We start from the raw sequence: 14,738 nt of genomic DNA, 5'->3' as shown, positions 1-14,738 counted from the left end.
AGAAGCTTAACACTGGTTAAGTTCAAATAGTGGTGATGGAGCTTCCTATTTTTGTGCTTCTATGTTTCCTAGATTTTTCTACAATAAACCCATATAATTTTCTAATAAAAAATAGAGCATTTTGTCTTTAAAATACAAACTATTTTAATATAAAGAAAACGAATAAATTTTGATAGTCTATAAATAAGATAGAATCTATTTATATAAAAAAATGAAACTGCACATTTGTGGGCCAAACAGCATGTGAGTTTTTCATTTTTCCCAAACATATGCACAGAATTAATTGTTTTGAATTTTATTAGCACAAAGTGTGGAAGAGCCCTTTCATTCCATAAAAAATGTGTTGTGTTGATGTTTTTAACAATAAACTTCTGAACTATCAAAAAGAATGTAGATCAAAATCAGTGAAGAAATCGTTTTTAAAAAGCCAGAAAGCTATAAAACTTAAGAGTCCTGCTAGAGCCATGCTACGAGCCATCAGTAACACTGAAGCTACTAAAATTTAGGTCATTTGACAAATACAAAGGGCCACGTAAGAACAACAGTGAATGGATAACTTATTTTACATATAATTAACAGTAATTTTTATTTTTTAAAAATCCTCTAGAAAAATGACTTATTTTTAATGTTTCAAGTTATTTATGTAACTCTGGATAAAATATGCTTATTTACCTGATTCTTCTATGCTCTGTTTTCCTCGATTCCATCATTATTATACATTGTCTCACTTACTGGCAACATGCCAACACCCTGACTCTGGTTCAGTTACCCCGTTTTTGCCTTGATCACGGCTAATCAGGTTGCACTTGCTTTAAAATTCCACTGATCTCACCTGATTTTACTGACACTTGGTTTACATATCAACTGGCTACTCTAACCTTCCAGTGCCAGTTTCCAAACCAATTAAGGTACTTGGATAACAAAGGAAGATGCTCTTTATACGCAAAACCATAGAATATGATAGGCGACAGGGAATAAATGTAACAACATGCCTTTGTAGAAACATGATGCTAGGAACTAAGAATACATTTCACTTAAAGTTTCAGAATTTAAATTATTCCATAAATTAAATGCTTTTGTCAGAAATAAAGGCTGCATCTAGTTACTTCGTTTCTATGTTTAACTACTTATTACTAGGTCTAAAATGTTAGCTATATAACCATAAACACAACATAAAATAACTCAATTAATAACTAGCGTACATTCTTGAAACTAAAATTACAAGAGAAATTCAGCAGTGTCAAAAACAAGCCCATCTGCAAACATTTATCACTATTGTTCCTTTCCTCTCTATCAGCACTTGGCATACTTCCTTCATATCTCCTTTTATCTTTAAAAAAACATATTTTAAAAAAAGAGTTCTTCAAGAACAGTGTAACCAAAGAAAGCAAACTAAAATACAATGCTGTCAATAAAAAAGCATTAAATATAAAAGTTACCAGTACTAAAATGTAAATTTGAAAGATACTTATTTTTGAAAAAGCCCCAATATTTCTTTGCTTACTAGTTAGACTGACCATTTTCCTAAAAGTATATTAGCTGTTTCCCCTTATAAAAGCTGTTTTGTCTATTTACTCTATGTTTTCTTAACAATTTGTATGACCTCTTTATATGTAATATGGATATTATCCCTTTCTGTCATATATTTTGCAAATATTTTCGACCCATCTTTGTTTTCTTTCTTTTAAATTTGGTTTCAGTTTTTAGTTAATGCTCTCTCATTTCTTATGGTTAGGATATGACATAATAATAAATAAATTCAGGAATTTTTTTTTACACAAATGATGATTAGTGGAGTAATAGTGCTACTACAATTTCCAGCAAAAAGAGGACAGACAAGTCTCACTCTTAGTTTGCTACTTAGGAAGGACACCACTTCAAAACACATTCAGAACTAACTGTATTATTTTCCAAATGATTCAGAACTGTTCAAAATGATGAGCAATGTATAAGTCATGAAATAAACACTGTTGTCTGGGAAGGCATACAAGCAAATACAAGGTATGTTATTCACTGAATTACTCAAACCTAATAACAATGATTAAATACAAACTAATTTATACTCAGAAAATAAAAATATTAATCCAATAAATAAAATTATATAAAGTCCTTTTTTTCTTTTCCTTTTTATGTAAAGTCCCCTTTAAGAGGATTTACTGAAAGTGTGAAAATGAGTTATTTTTCTCTTTTATGAATATTTAAAAAACATTACTGTGAAAAATAATTTCTCTTCAAGAATATTAATTTTAGAGATCAAACTAAGGCTAAGAATATGAAAACAATGACACAGAAACTGAAAAAACAAAAGTTAAAAGTAGAAGTCCTCCGATTAAAATTATCACTATATTAATGCAATAAGTATAAAAGTATATAATGCATTAAGAAACTCTTATATACAAAAATTCAAATCTACATGATGAAGTACTAATAGGTGTTTATATTATACAATGATGCTTGGCTTATAAAAGGATTCAATACATATTTTCTAAATGGTCATTTCCCTCAACAAAGTTAAGTGTATACAATTTTAATATCTCTTCGAAACAGTGATCCAAGCTTCCTCCTTGGATGATGTTACCAGTTCATACTTAGTTTCAATAACTTGTCCCTCCACAGAAAGTAGGTGCAGTCTCCTCACCAGTACACTCAAAAGTACTGTGGTTACCATATATGCAAACCTAGTCAGGAAGAAAGTTAACTGGTTACTAAAGATTAACAACGATAACTATATAGATTGTTCATTCTCATCAACAGTGATAAACAAAATTATAGGTACAAAGTCTAGCATCTTTCCTTTCCTTTTCGTTTCTCTATCATCTCACCTCAGCTCTGGGCATTCCTGTGTGCCTGAGAATCCAAGCAAGGAGAAAGTCTTCATTACCGATTCATCATCAAACCGCTCTGGATCAAACCTAAAAAGAAGATTTGGGCCTGATCACAACAGAGTTCCACTGGCATAGTACATATTTACACTATAAGAACACGGGTATGTAATAAAGTTTTAAAACTACTGAAGATAGAAACTGCTCTCACATTATATTTAAATTTGACCTTTTATGTTCCCAAACTATTGAACATATATTACATCTTTTTTTGCTTATTCTATTTTATTTATTTATTTATTTTTTGGCTACACTGGGTCTTCGTTGCTGTGAGCAGGCCTTCTCTAGTTGCAGCGAGCGAGGGCTACTCTTCACTGTGGTGCGGAAGCTTCTCATTGAGGTGGCTTCTCTTGTTGCGAAGCACGGGCTCGAGGCGCACGGGCTTCGGTAGTGGCAGCACGCAGGCTCAGTAGTTGTGGCTCGCGGGCTCCAGAGTGCAGGCTCAGTAGTTGTGCACAGGCTTAGTTGCTCTGCAGCATGTGGGATCTTCAGGACCAGGGATCGAACCCGTGTCCCCTGCATTGGCAGGCAGATTCTTAACCACTGCACCACCAGGGAAGCCCCTACTTCTAAAGAATAGATGCAAAATACATTTCTCCAGAATCATGGAGGAATGAAACTGTAACATGCAACTACATCATTTATGAGATTTAAGGATAAATTTATGAGATTTAAGGATAAATAATTTAAGGATAAGTTAAGGATAAATTTAAGGATAAATAAATTTAGTCTGGAGACACCAGACTAAAATTTCTATTAATCAATTAAATGAGACCCAGACTTATTAATAAGTGAGGGAAATGAAGAGGCTAAGAAGGATCTTTTATAGTACAGAAGTTACACTCTAACAATTACAATTACACTCTAATAAAGATGTTTAAAAAAAAAAGTCAATGAGGAAATGGCTATATTAAACGAAAACAACCCACCCACCAAGGAGCATAAAAATTCCCCTCAAAAACAAGTGTTTTTAATAAAAAGATCTAAACTCTGAGAAAAAGAAAAAGAATCCTGCTTTCATTGTCCTTTTTAAAAAGTGTAAGTTACCTTTCACTTTTGGAATATACTATATTTATATTACAGTCCATATAAAAAACTGTATCAAATTTAATCAGCCTTTCCTTTTGTAAACTATCTTGAAAATTGAGACCCTAAATGTTTACTTCAAGATACCTATGTTTCCAGATTAAAAGGGAATCAAACTTGATTTTTCCAACTACTTTTTTTAATCTTTATTTTATATTGGAGTACAGTTGATTTACAATGCTGTGTTCAATTCAAGTGTACAGCAAAGTGATTCAGTTATACATACACATATATCTATTTTTTTAGAATCCTTTCCCATATAGCTTATTACAGAATATTGATTAGAGTTTCCTGTGCTATACAGTAAGTTCTTGTTAATTATCTATTTTACATATAGTAGTCTGTATATGTTAATCCCAACCTGCTAGTTTATCCCTCCGCCCCGCACCTTTCCCCTTTAGTAACCCTAAGTTTGTTTTCTAAGTCTGTGAGTCTGCTTCTGTGTTGTAAAAAAGTTCATTTGTATCACTCTTTTAGATTCCACATATAAGTGATATCATATGATATTTATCTTTCTCTGTCTGACTTACTTTATTTAGTATGATAATCTCTAGGTCCTTTCATGTTGCTGCAAATGGCATTATTTCAGACTTTTTTATGGCTGAGTAATATTCCATTGTATATATGTACCACATCTTCTTTATCCACTCCTCTGTCGAGGGATACTTACCCTGCTTCCATGTCTTGGCTATTGTAAACAGTGCTACAACGAACACTGGGGTGTATGTATCTTTTCGAATTATGGTTTTCTCTGGATATATGCCCAGGAGTGGGATTGCTGGATCATATGGCAACCCTATTTTTAGGTTTTAAGGAATCCCCATACCGTTCTTCATAGTGGCTGTACTAATTTACATTCCCATCAACAGTGTGGGAGGGTTCCTTTCTCTCCACACCTTCTCCAGCATTTATTGTTTGGAGACTTTTTGATGATGGCCATTCTGACCGGTGTGAGGTAATACCTCATTGTAGTTTTGATTTGCATTTCTCTAATAATTAGCTATGTTGAGCATATTTTCAAGTGCTTTTTAGTTATCTTCACTAACAACGAAACATCAGAAAGAGAAATTAAGTAAACAATTCCATTTACCATTGCATCAAAAAGAATAAAATACCTTGGAATAAACCTATCTAAGGAGGCAAAAGACCTGTACTCCAAAGACTATAAGATGCTGATGAAAGAAATTGAAGATGACACAAACAGATGAATATATCACATTCTTGGATTGAAAGAATCAATATTGTCAAAATGATTATACTACACAAGGTAATCTACAGATTCAATGCAATCCCTATCAAATTACCAATGGCATTTTTTGCAGATACAGAACAAAAAAAATTTTAACTTGTATGGAAACACAAAAGACCCCAAATAGCCAAAGCGATCTTGAGAAAGAAAAATGGAGCTGGAGGAATCAGGTTCCCTGACCTCCAACTATAAAGCTACAGTAAGCAAAACAGTATGGTACTGGCACAAAGACAGACCTGGAGAGCAATGGGACAGGATAGAAAGCCCAGAAATAAACCTGAGCACCTACGGTCAATTAATCTATGACAAAGGAGGCAAGAGTATACAATGGAGAAGAGACAGTCTCTTCAACAAGTGGTGCTGGGAAAACTGGACAGCTACATTTAAAAGAATGAAATTAAAACCTTCTCTACCACCATACACAAAAATAAATTCAAAATGGATTACAGACCTAAATGTAAGACCAGATACCATAAAACTCTTAGAGGAAAACATAGGCAGAACACTCCTTGACATAAATCATAGCAATATCTTTTTGGCTCCACCTCCTAGAGTAATGAAAATAAAAACAAAAACTAACAAATGGGACTTAATTAAACTTAAAAGCTTTTGCAGAAAAAAGGAAACCATAAACAAAACGAAAAGACAACCCACAGAATGGAAGAAAATATTTCAAATGATGTGACCAACAAGGGATTAACCTCCAAAATATACAAACAGCTCATGCAGCTCAATATCAAAAAGAGAAACAACCCAATCAAAAAATGGGCAGAAGATTTAAATAGACATTTCTCCAAAGAAGACATACAGACGTCCAACTATTTTATGAAATACCTCACAATTTTAAGGATTAAAAATAAAATTAAAATGAAAAATAGATAATTTGTCCTCAAATGCTGAAGAATTTTTTAATCTAAAGTTTTTCAGCTTTATTGATTTATAACTGCAAAACTGTAATATATTTAAAGTGCACTACCATGTTGTTTTGGTTACTAAAGCTTGGTAACATAGCTTGAAATCAGGAAGTGTGACGCCTCCAGCTTTGTTCTTTTTTCTCAAGATTGCTTTGGCTATTCTGGGTCTTTAGTGGTTCTGTGAATTTAAGGATTGTTTATTCTATTTCTATAAAAATTGACATTGGGATTTAGACAGGGATTGTACTGAATCTGTAAATCGCTTTGTCTAGTAGGGACATTTTAACAATATTAATTCTTCCAATCCATGAACACAGATTATCTTTCTATTTATTTGGGTCTTCTTCTATTACTTTCGTCAAGATTTTAGTTTTCAGAGTACAGAACTTTCATCTATTTGAATTTAATCCTAAGTATTTTACTATTTTTGATGCTATTGTAAATGGGATTGTTGTCTTAACTTTTCTTTCTGATAATTTGTTGTCAGTGTATAGAAAAGCAACTGACCTTTTTATATTGGTTTTGAATCATGAAACTTTACTGAATTCATTTATTAATTCTAACAGTTTTTGGTGGAATCTTTAAGGTTATCTATGTATAATATCATGTCATCTCCAAGTAAAGGCAATTTTACTTCTACCTTTCTGATTTTATTTCCTTTTCTTTCCTAATTGCTCTGGCTAGGACTTCTAATATCATGTTGAATGAAAGTGGTGAGAGTGGGTATCCTTGTCTTGTTCCCGATCTTAGAGGAAGACCTTTCATCATTTCACCCTTGAGTATGCTGTTAGCTATAGGCATGTCATATATGGCCTTTATTATGTTGAAGCACATTCCTTCTATACCTAATTTGTTGAGTTTTTATCACGAAAAGATATTTAATTTTGGCAAAAGCTTTTTCTGTATCTACTGAGATGATCATACGTTTTTATCCTTCATTTTGTTAACGTCATATATCACATTGATTGATCTGCACATGTTGAACCATCTATCCTAGATTTACCCCAGGAGTAAAGCCCACTTAATCATGGTGTATAATTCTTTTAATGTACTACTGAGTTTGGTTTGCAAATATTTTGTTAAGATTTTTTCCATATATGTTCATTATGGATATTGGCCCATAGTTTCTTGTAGTGTCCTTTTCTGGCTTCCGTCAAGGGTAATACTGGCCTCATAAAATGAATTTGGAAATCTTTCCTTCTTTTCTATTTTTGGGAGGAGTTTTAAGGACTGGCATTAATTCTTCTGGAAGTGTTTGGTAGAATTTACCAAGGAGGCTATCTGGTCTTGGACTTTTCTCTGTTGAGAGGTTTTTGATTACTGACTCAATCTCCTTACTAATAACTGGTCTGTTGAGATTTTCTACTTTTTCATGATTCAGTCTTCTTGGTAGGTTTTATGTTTCTAGGAATATACCCATTTCTTCTAGGTTATCTAATTTGTTGGCATATGATTATTCATAGTAATTTCTTACGATCCTTAATATTTATGTTCTCAGTTGTAATGTCTCCTCTATCATTTACAATTTTATTTATTTGAGCCTTCCCTTGTTTTTTCTTATTAAGTCTAGCTAAATATTTGTAAATTTTGTTTACCTTTCCAAACAACAGCTCTTAGTTTCACTGATCTTTTCTATTGTCTTTCTAGTTTCTATTTCATTTGTTTCCACTCTGATCTTTATTTTCTTTTACTAATTTTGGACTTTGTTGTTGTGTTTTTTCTCTAATTCCTTGAAGTGTAAAGTTAGGCTGTTTATTAGATATCTTTCTTTTTTCTTAATGTAGGTGTTTATTGCTATAATCTCCCCTCTTAGAACTGCTTTTGCTACATCCCATAAGTCTTGTTATACCATGTTTGCTTTTTCATTTGTCTCAAGATATTTTGATTCCCATTGGTTATTTCTTCTTTGACCCATTGGTTATTCAGAAGCATATTCAGTAGACTGTTTAATCTCCATTTTTTTTAATCCAACAAATTACTCCCACCCAGGATTTTGAAACGTTTAATCAAAAAAGAATCTGGCATTTTAAAAGTTAGGTTTACAAGCTTGACACATTCTTAATATTAGTAATTTATCTATTTGTACACTGTCTAAGAAAATGAGGTCTATGAAGACATCAACAAGATATTTAAGAGTTCATTATAAGCTACAGTATCTTGCAAGTAAGTATGCAGTTTAACTGTAATAAACCACTATAAGCAAATTTAACTACATAAAAATATTAGTTAAATGCAATTCTATGGAAATACACATTATACTTACAGCTGTTTTTCAGTGAGATTCTTACTGCTTTCTTCCCCTTTGTGGTCAGAAAGATCTTTGATATGATTTCAAATTTCTTAAATTTATTAAGGTTTGTTTTGTGGCCTAACATATGATATATCCTGTAGAATGTTCCATGTGCACATGAGAAGAATGAGTATTCTGCTGCTGTTGGATAGGATGTCCTAAATATGTTTGTTAGTTCCATATGGTCTACATGTAGTTTAAGTCCATGGTTTCCTTATTGATTTTCTGTCTAGGTGATATATCCACTGTTGAAAATGGGTATTGAAGTCCTTTACTATTATTTTATTGCTATTTCTCCATTCAGATCTATTAATATTTACTTTATTTAGGTGCTCCAAGTTGGGTGCATAAATATGTACAAGTGTTATATCCTCTTGATGAACTGATCCCTTTTTCATTATATAATGATCTTCTTTGTTTCTTGTTACAGTTTATGACTTAACATCTATTTTGTCTGATGTTAAGTATAGCTAGTGCTGCTTTATTTTGGCTTCCATATGCACAGAATAACTTTTTCCATCACTTTCAGTCTGTGTGTCTTTATAGCTGAAAAGACTCTCTTATAGGCAGCATATAGTTGCGTCTTGTTATTTTATCCATTTGGTTACCCTATGTATTTTGTATGTTTTGTTTTTTGCGGTATGCAGACCTCTCACTGTTGTGGCCTCTCCCGTTGCGGAGCACAGGCTCCGGACGCGCAGGCTCAGCGGCCATGGCTCACGGGCCCAGCCGCTCCGCGGCATGTGGGATCTTCCCAGCCTGGGGCACGAACCTGTGTCCCCTGCATCGGCAGGCGGACTCTCAACCACTGCGCCACCAGGGAAGCCCACTCTATGTATTTTGATTGGAAATTTTAGTCCATTTATGTTTAAAGAAACTATTAATAGGTATGGATGTACTAATGCCATTTGGTGAACTGTTTTCCAGCAGTTTTGTAGTTCCTTTGTTCCTTTCTTCCTTTGTGATTTCATGATTTTCTACAGTGGGATGCTTTGAGTCCTTTCTCTTTATACACTGTATATTTACTATAGGTTTTGCTTTGTGGTTACAAGGATGATTACATAAAATATATTATGGTTATAACTGTATTTTAATCTGATAACAACTTAATTTCAAATGCACTGAAAAGCTCTACATTTTCACATTTCCCCCAATATTTTATGTTTCTAATGTCACATTTTACATCTTTTTATACTGTGTATCATTAATAAATTATTGCAGTTTTAAACACTTCTGTATTTTAACCTTTATACTACAGTTATAAGTGATTTACCCATGACCATTACATATTTGAGTATTCATATTAACTATATATTTACCTTTACCAATGAATTTTATACTTTTATATGTTTTCATGTTACTAATTAGCATCCTTTCATTTGAGCTTGAATAACTCCCTTTAACATTTCAGGTTTTGTTTGTCTAGGAGACTCTTTACCTCTCCTTCAATTCTGAAGGACAATTTTGCCAGGTAGTGTATTCTTGATTGGCAATTTTTTTCTTTCAGCACTCTGAATATATCAGCCCATTCCCTTCTGGCCTGCAAGGTTTCTGTTGAAAAATCTGCTGAGTATCTTATGTGGGTTCCCTTGTACATACATATTGCTTTTCTCTTGCTTCTTTTAAAATTCCCTCTTTGTCTTTAACTTCTGACAATTTAATTATGATGTGTGTCAGTGTGTGTCTCTAAGATTCATCTTTTTTGGTACTCTTCAGGCTTCCTGGATCTGGATGTCTGTTTCTTTTCCCAGATAGGGAAGTTTTCAGCCATTATTTCTTTGAATATACTTTCTTTGTCCCTTTCTCTCTCTCTTCTCCTTCTTGGACAACTATAATGTGTATATTGGACTACCTGATGATATCCCATAAGTCCCTTAAGCTATATTCACTCTTCATTTTTCTTTTTGCAACTCTGATAAATTCCACTGCCCTGCCTTTAAATCTGCTGATCCTGTCTTCCGCGTCATCTAATCTGCTGTTAAACCCCTGTAATGAATTTTTCAATTCAGTTACTATACCCTTAAGCTCTGTGATTTCTGTTTGGTACATTTTTACATTTTCTATCTCTTCACTGAAATTATCATTTTGTTCGTGCATTGCTCTCCTGACCTTCGTGAGCAATCTTTATGACCATTATATTGAATTCTTTTATTAGGTACATCACTTATCTCCATTTCATTAAGATCAGTTTCTGGAAATTTATTTTGCTCTTTTGTTTGGAACATAGTCCCCTGTTTCTACATTTTCCATGACTCTTTGTGTTGGTTTCTTTATATCAGATAAAACATTCTTCTACTTTATAATGCACTGTGAAAACTCTGAGAAAATGTCATTACCAGGCACCTTGGAACTGAGCACTTGTACAGGATGGAACATCTGTCGGCAGATCTCAGGAAACTGGAAGCAAAGATTTTTCTTAGGCTTAAGATTCGTAGTCCTGATATCGTTCCTCAGAAGGCATTTCATAAGCCTCACTGTCAGGATCCAAAGGGCATATCTTCCAGAATTCCTTCCTGGGGGGGCTCCTTCTTCATTCAGGCTAATATGAAGGTGTCAGCAGGGCTGCACTTCTTTCTGGAGGTTCTAGAGTAGAAATCATTTCCTTGTGTGTTCCAGCTTCCTATGTTTGCCCACATTCCTTGGCATATGGCTTTTCACGGAAAGCCAGCAATGGCTGTTCCAGTCTTTCTCCAGTGTCATCACTTTATAGCAGACTATTTTATCTAGTAAAATAGACTGCTGTCACAGTCTTGTGTAGGAGATGAAGCTCATTAATTAGCCTAGCCTGACATCCTGGTTGCCTCTTAAACATCTGTGATTGTCCAACCTGCTGTTTTTGTTCACAGTTGCTCCCAGTAGTTGAGGGTATGTCATGACCTATCAGTGTCCAAAAGGAGAGGATCACAGACAGCATCTATACACAGGATGATAAGAAGATGGACTGCCAGGCAACAGGTAAGGATGTATGCAGTCAAACTGCTTCCAAGGAGAAACTGGGAGATTTACATTTTTATCTGCTCCCTCTGTGCTGAGCCTGGGTGTATAGCCACAGGGGGTGTTCCTGCACCCACTTAAAAACTGTTTGTTTCTTTACTATAATCTTGTGGAACTCGTAAATGCAAGTCCCATAAGCTATCACAGCTGGGTGACTGGGGGCCTGTCCCTTGGGTGGCAGATATAAAAGCTGGACTGCTAGATGTGTGGACAAGCTCCTTCCTGGGAGATATTTGCAAGCTGGATTTATTGTTGGAGTAAAGTTGGGGGTGAAGGTGAGGAAAGTACCCATCAGCTCTTCTGGGGTCCGGAAGATCAGAGTCAACACCTAGATGGTAGTAATTAGAAGCCAGACCCTCAGCCAACAGCTTGTGAGGTATGTAGTCAAACTCCTTCCAGAGAAAGACTGGGAGATAGGCATTTTTGCCTGCTCCCTCTGCACTGAAAGGTGGGTGCTAACCACAAATACCTCCATGCCCATTAACATATGCTTCTTTGTTTGCTATAGTCCCATAGGACTTATGAATGCAAGATGTACTAGCTATCAGAGCTATGAGATTTAGGGCACATCCCTCCCTCGCATGGCAGCCATAAAAGTTGGGACACTAGATGTCTGTGCAAGGGAGATGCTGGCGACCTGTTTTTATTGTTCGAGTGAACCAGAAGGAGAAGGTTGGAGGTGTGTCCACTGACTCCCCCAGGGTCCGGGGAGGATCACAGCCAGTATACCCAGACGCATGCCAATTAGAAGCTAGACCTTCAGGCAGCAGCTTGTAAAGTATGTAGTCAACCTCCTTCAGAGAAAGACTGGGAGACAGGCATTTTTTCCTGTTCCCTCTATGCTGAACCCTATGGGGACAGCCATGATGAATGCTTGTGCTCACGCTATGCTCCCATTAAGAACTGCTTCTTTGTTTGCTACAGTCCTGTGGGACTCATGAATGCAAGCCCAGATGGCTTTCGGAGGTAGATGTTTTAGGAGCCCACTCCTCAGGTGGGAGTCTTTAAAGCCAGGGCACTAAATATGAGGTCCAAAGCCTTCAATCCGCAGGGAGAAGCTGGGACTTGGGGGTTCCCTCCTGACTGTATGGCACTGGGCTGGGGGTGGGGTTTATGGCAAGAATGTGTCTCATTCTTTTCTACCTGCTTCAATGTGGGTATTTTCTCATTTGCCCAATGTGTAGGAGTCACTCAGCTAGCTCCTGGATTTTTCTCAGAGGGAATTGCTCCATGTGTAGCTGTACATTCAATGCATCTGTGTGAGGAAGGAAATTCAGAAGCCTGCTATGTCACTATCTTGGTCCCAGTCCATACTGAGGTTTTGAATATTTGTCTTCATTCTTCTTTTTGTTTTGTTTTAATTTTATTTATTTATTTTTGGCTGCATTGGGTCTTCCTTGCTGCACGCGGGATTTCTCTACTTGCAGCGAGTGGCAGCTACTCTCCGTTGCAGTGCGCAGGCTTCTCATTGCAGTGGCTTCTCTTGTTGCAGAGCATGGGCTCTAGGCACGCAGGCTTCAGTAGTTGCAGCACGTGGCTTCACTAGTCGTGGCTCGCGGGCTCTAGAGCACAGGCTCAGTAGTTGTGGCACACAGGCTTAGTTGCTCCATGGCATGTGGGATCTTCCTGGACCAGGGATTGAACCCATGTCCCCTGCATTAGCAGGCGGATTCTTAACCACTGTGCCACCAGGGAAGTCATGTCTTCATTTTCAGTTGAGAATTCTATTTCAGCCTGTTTTCTTAAAGTTGATAATATTTCATTATTTGGTATAGAGTAATATTTACATTATGATCCATTTAAGTCACAGAATTTGACCCAGGGTTTCTTCCTCTGAGATACTGCCAATACAATAATAATGTATTTCCATGCATTTATTTCTGTAAATAAATCATATCTAGACATTTTTCTATAGGGAGAATAAGGTAATGTCAGCTACTTACTCAAAAAAAACTTATAAAAAAAACCACAATGAAATATCACCACATACCTATTAGAACAATTAAAATAAAAAATAGTGACAATAGTTAATGCTATTGAGGCTCCAGAGAAGCTGAATCTCTCAAAACACTGCTGCTAAGAATCTGAGAAAAATACCCTGGCAGTTTCTTGCAAAATTAAATATGCACTAACCACATAACCCAGCAATCGTACTCTTGGGCATTTATCCTAAAAAATGAAACCCTATGTTCACACAAAACTTGTACACAGATGTTTATAACAGCTTTATTCCTAAAAGCAAAATACTGCAAACAAACCAAATGTCCTTCAGTGGGGTAAAGTTGAACAAACCCTGCACATCCATAAGATAGAATACTACTCAGCCATAAAAAGATATGCAACATCCTCTGTTGACCTCAAGAGCATTAAATATAGTGAAAAAAGTCAACCTCTTCATCTTCCTCTGTGTGACACATATTTAAACTATAATTAATCAATTACCTCTATAGGGTCTAACTCATTCTACGAACATTTTTGCTACTGTGAATTAGTCTCTCAAGGATCCTCTCAAGGTGCTGACACAAATGCATCTACGGACTTTTCACAAGGGATGGGTGATGAGCTGCACAACCTAAGAAAGCTCTTCCTTGGTATACAACACTATTAATAATATTTCTTAAATTTGACTGCATTTGATTCATAAAAATGATTTCCACACTTCAGCATACATTCCTTTCAGTATTTTCAATCTGTAATCTAGATTCTCTGAGTGCTCTGAGGATAGGAATAGTGTCAAAAGTTCCAGCAAAGTTCTTATGCTTTTCACATTACACCTAAAGTTTATCAGAAACTTGGCATTTTTCCACATGAAATTTTTTTAAGGTTTTAAAATTTGAAATTTTAATTTTTTATAAGTATAAGCATACTTTTTTTTAACCAATGTATATCTTTAATTTTGCTACAAAATCCCCTTGGAATATAAAATTTACTTAATTTTTACAGAAGATTTTGAAGGACTGCTATTTCATTTATTAATAGATTCCCCTTTAATAGCATTGTAATATTAAAAACTAAAATGATAGGAACACTTAAAATGTCCCATCCTTATATTCCAGAAGTAGGTTTTTCTACTATTTCAACCATGCCATCAACTCTGTCCCCTGCATTTCACACAGCTCTTAGTCCCAGTCAACTCAATGAATAACCTTCTTCAGGGCAGTAAATCTTAACCCATTTCTTTAAGGCAGATTTACCAGATGCCTACCTAAGAGGCAAACAATATCAACTTTATTCTTCACCTTTTCCCTCCCTTGCTCTTCTCACACATAACAATATACACACAACACCTATTTTCTGCATTCGACTAAAGAGCTTAATAATTG

General features: G+C 35.3%; 1 protein-coding gene across 4 annotated transcripts in view; it reads right to left on the bottom strand.

Annotated features, from left to right (window-relative positions):
- Positions 1–574: 574 nt before the first annotated feature.
- Positions 575–14,738, bottom strand: part of CYP20A1 (cytochrome P450 family 20 subfamily A member 1) — a 69,625-nt gene continuing 55,461 nt past the window's right edge. For 3 of the 4 annotated variants that reach the window (XM_065880274.1, XM_065880270.1, XM_065880273.1), the window contains 2 exons: positions 2,823–2,912; positions 2,528–2,678 (listed from right to left, as the gene is read on the bottom strand). In XM_065880274.1, the coding sequence (XP_065736346.1) occupies positions 2,528–2,678; positions 2,823–2,912 (241 nt within the window). Of the gene's footprint in view, positions 2,679–2,822; positions 2,913–14,738 lie in introns of all 4 variants that reach the window. The other variant, XM_065880271.1, reaches the window with a different exon arrangement.

This window comes from Phocoena phocoena, chromosome 7, assembly GCF_963924675.1.
Source record: "Phocoena phocoena chromosome 7, mPhoPho1.1, whole genome shotgun sequence".
Taxonomy (NCBI): domain Eukaryota; kingdom Metazoa; phylum Chordata; class Mammalia; order Artiodactyla; family Phocoenidae; genus Phocoena; species Phocoena phocoena.
The sequence above is the reverse complement of the archived record's forward strand: the minus strand, read 5'-3'. Positions and strand labels throughout refer to the sequence as shown.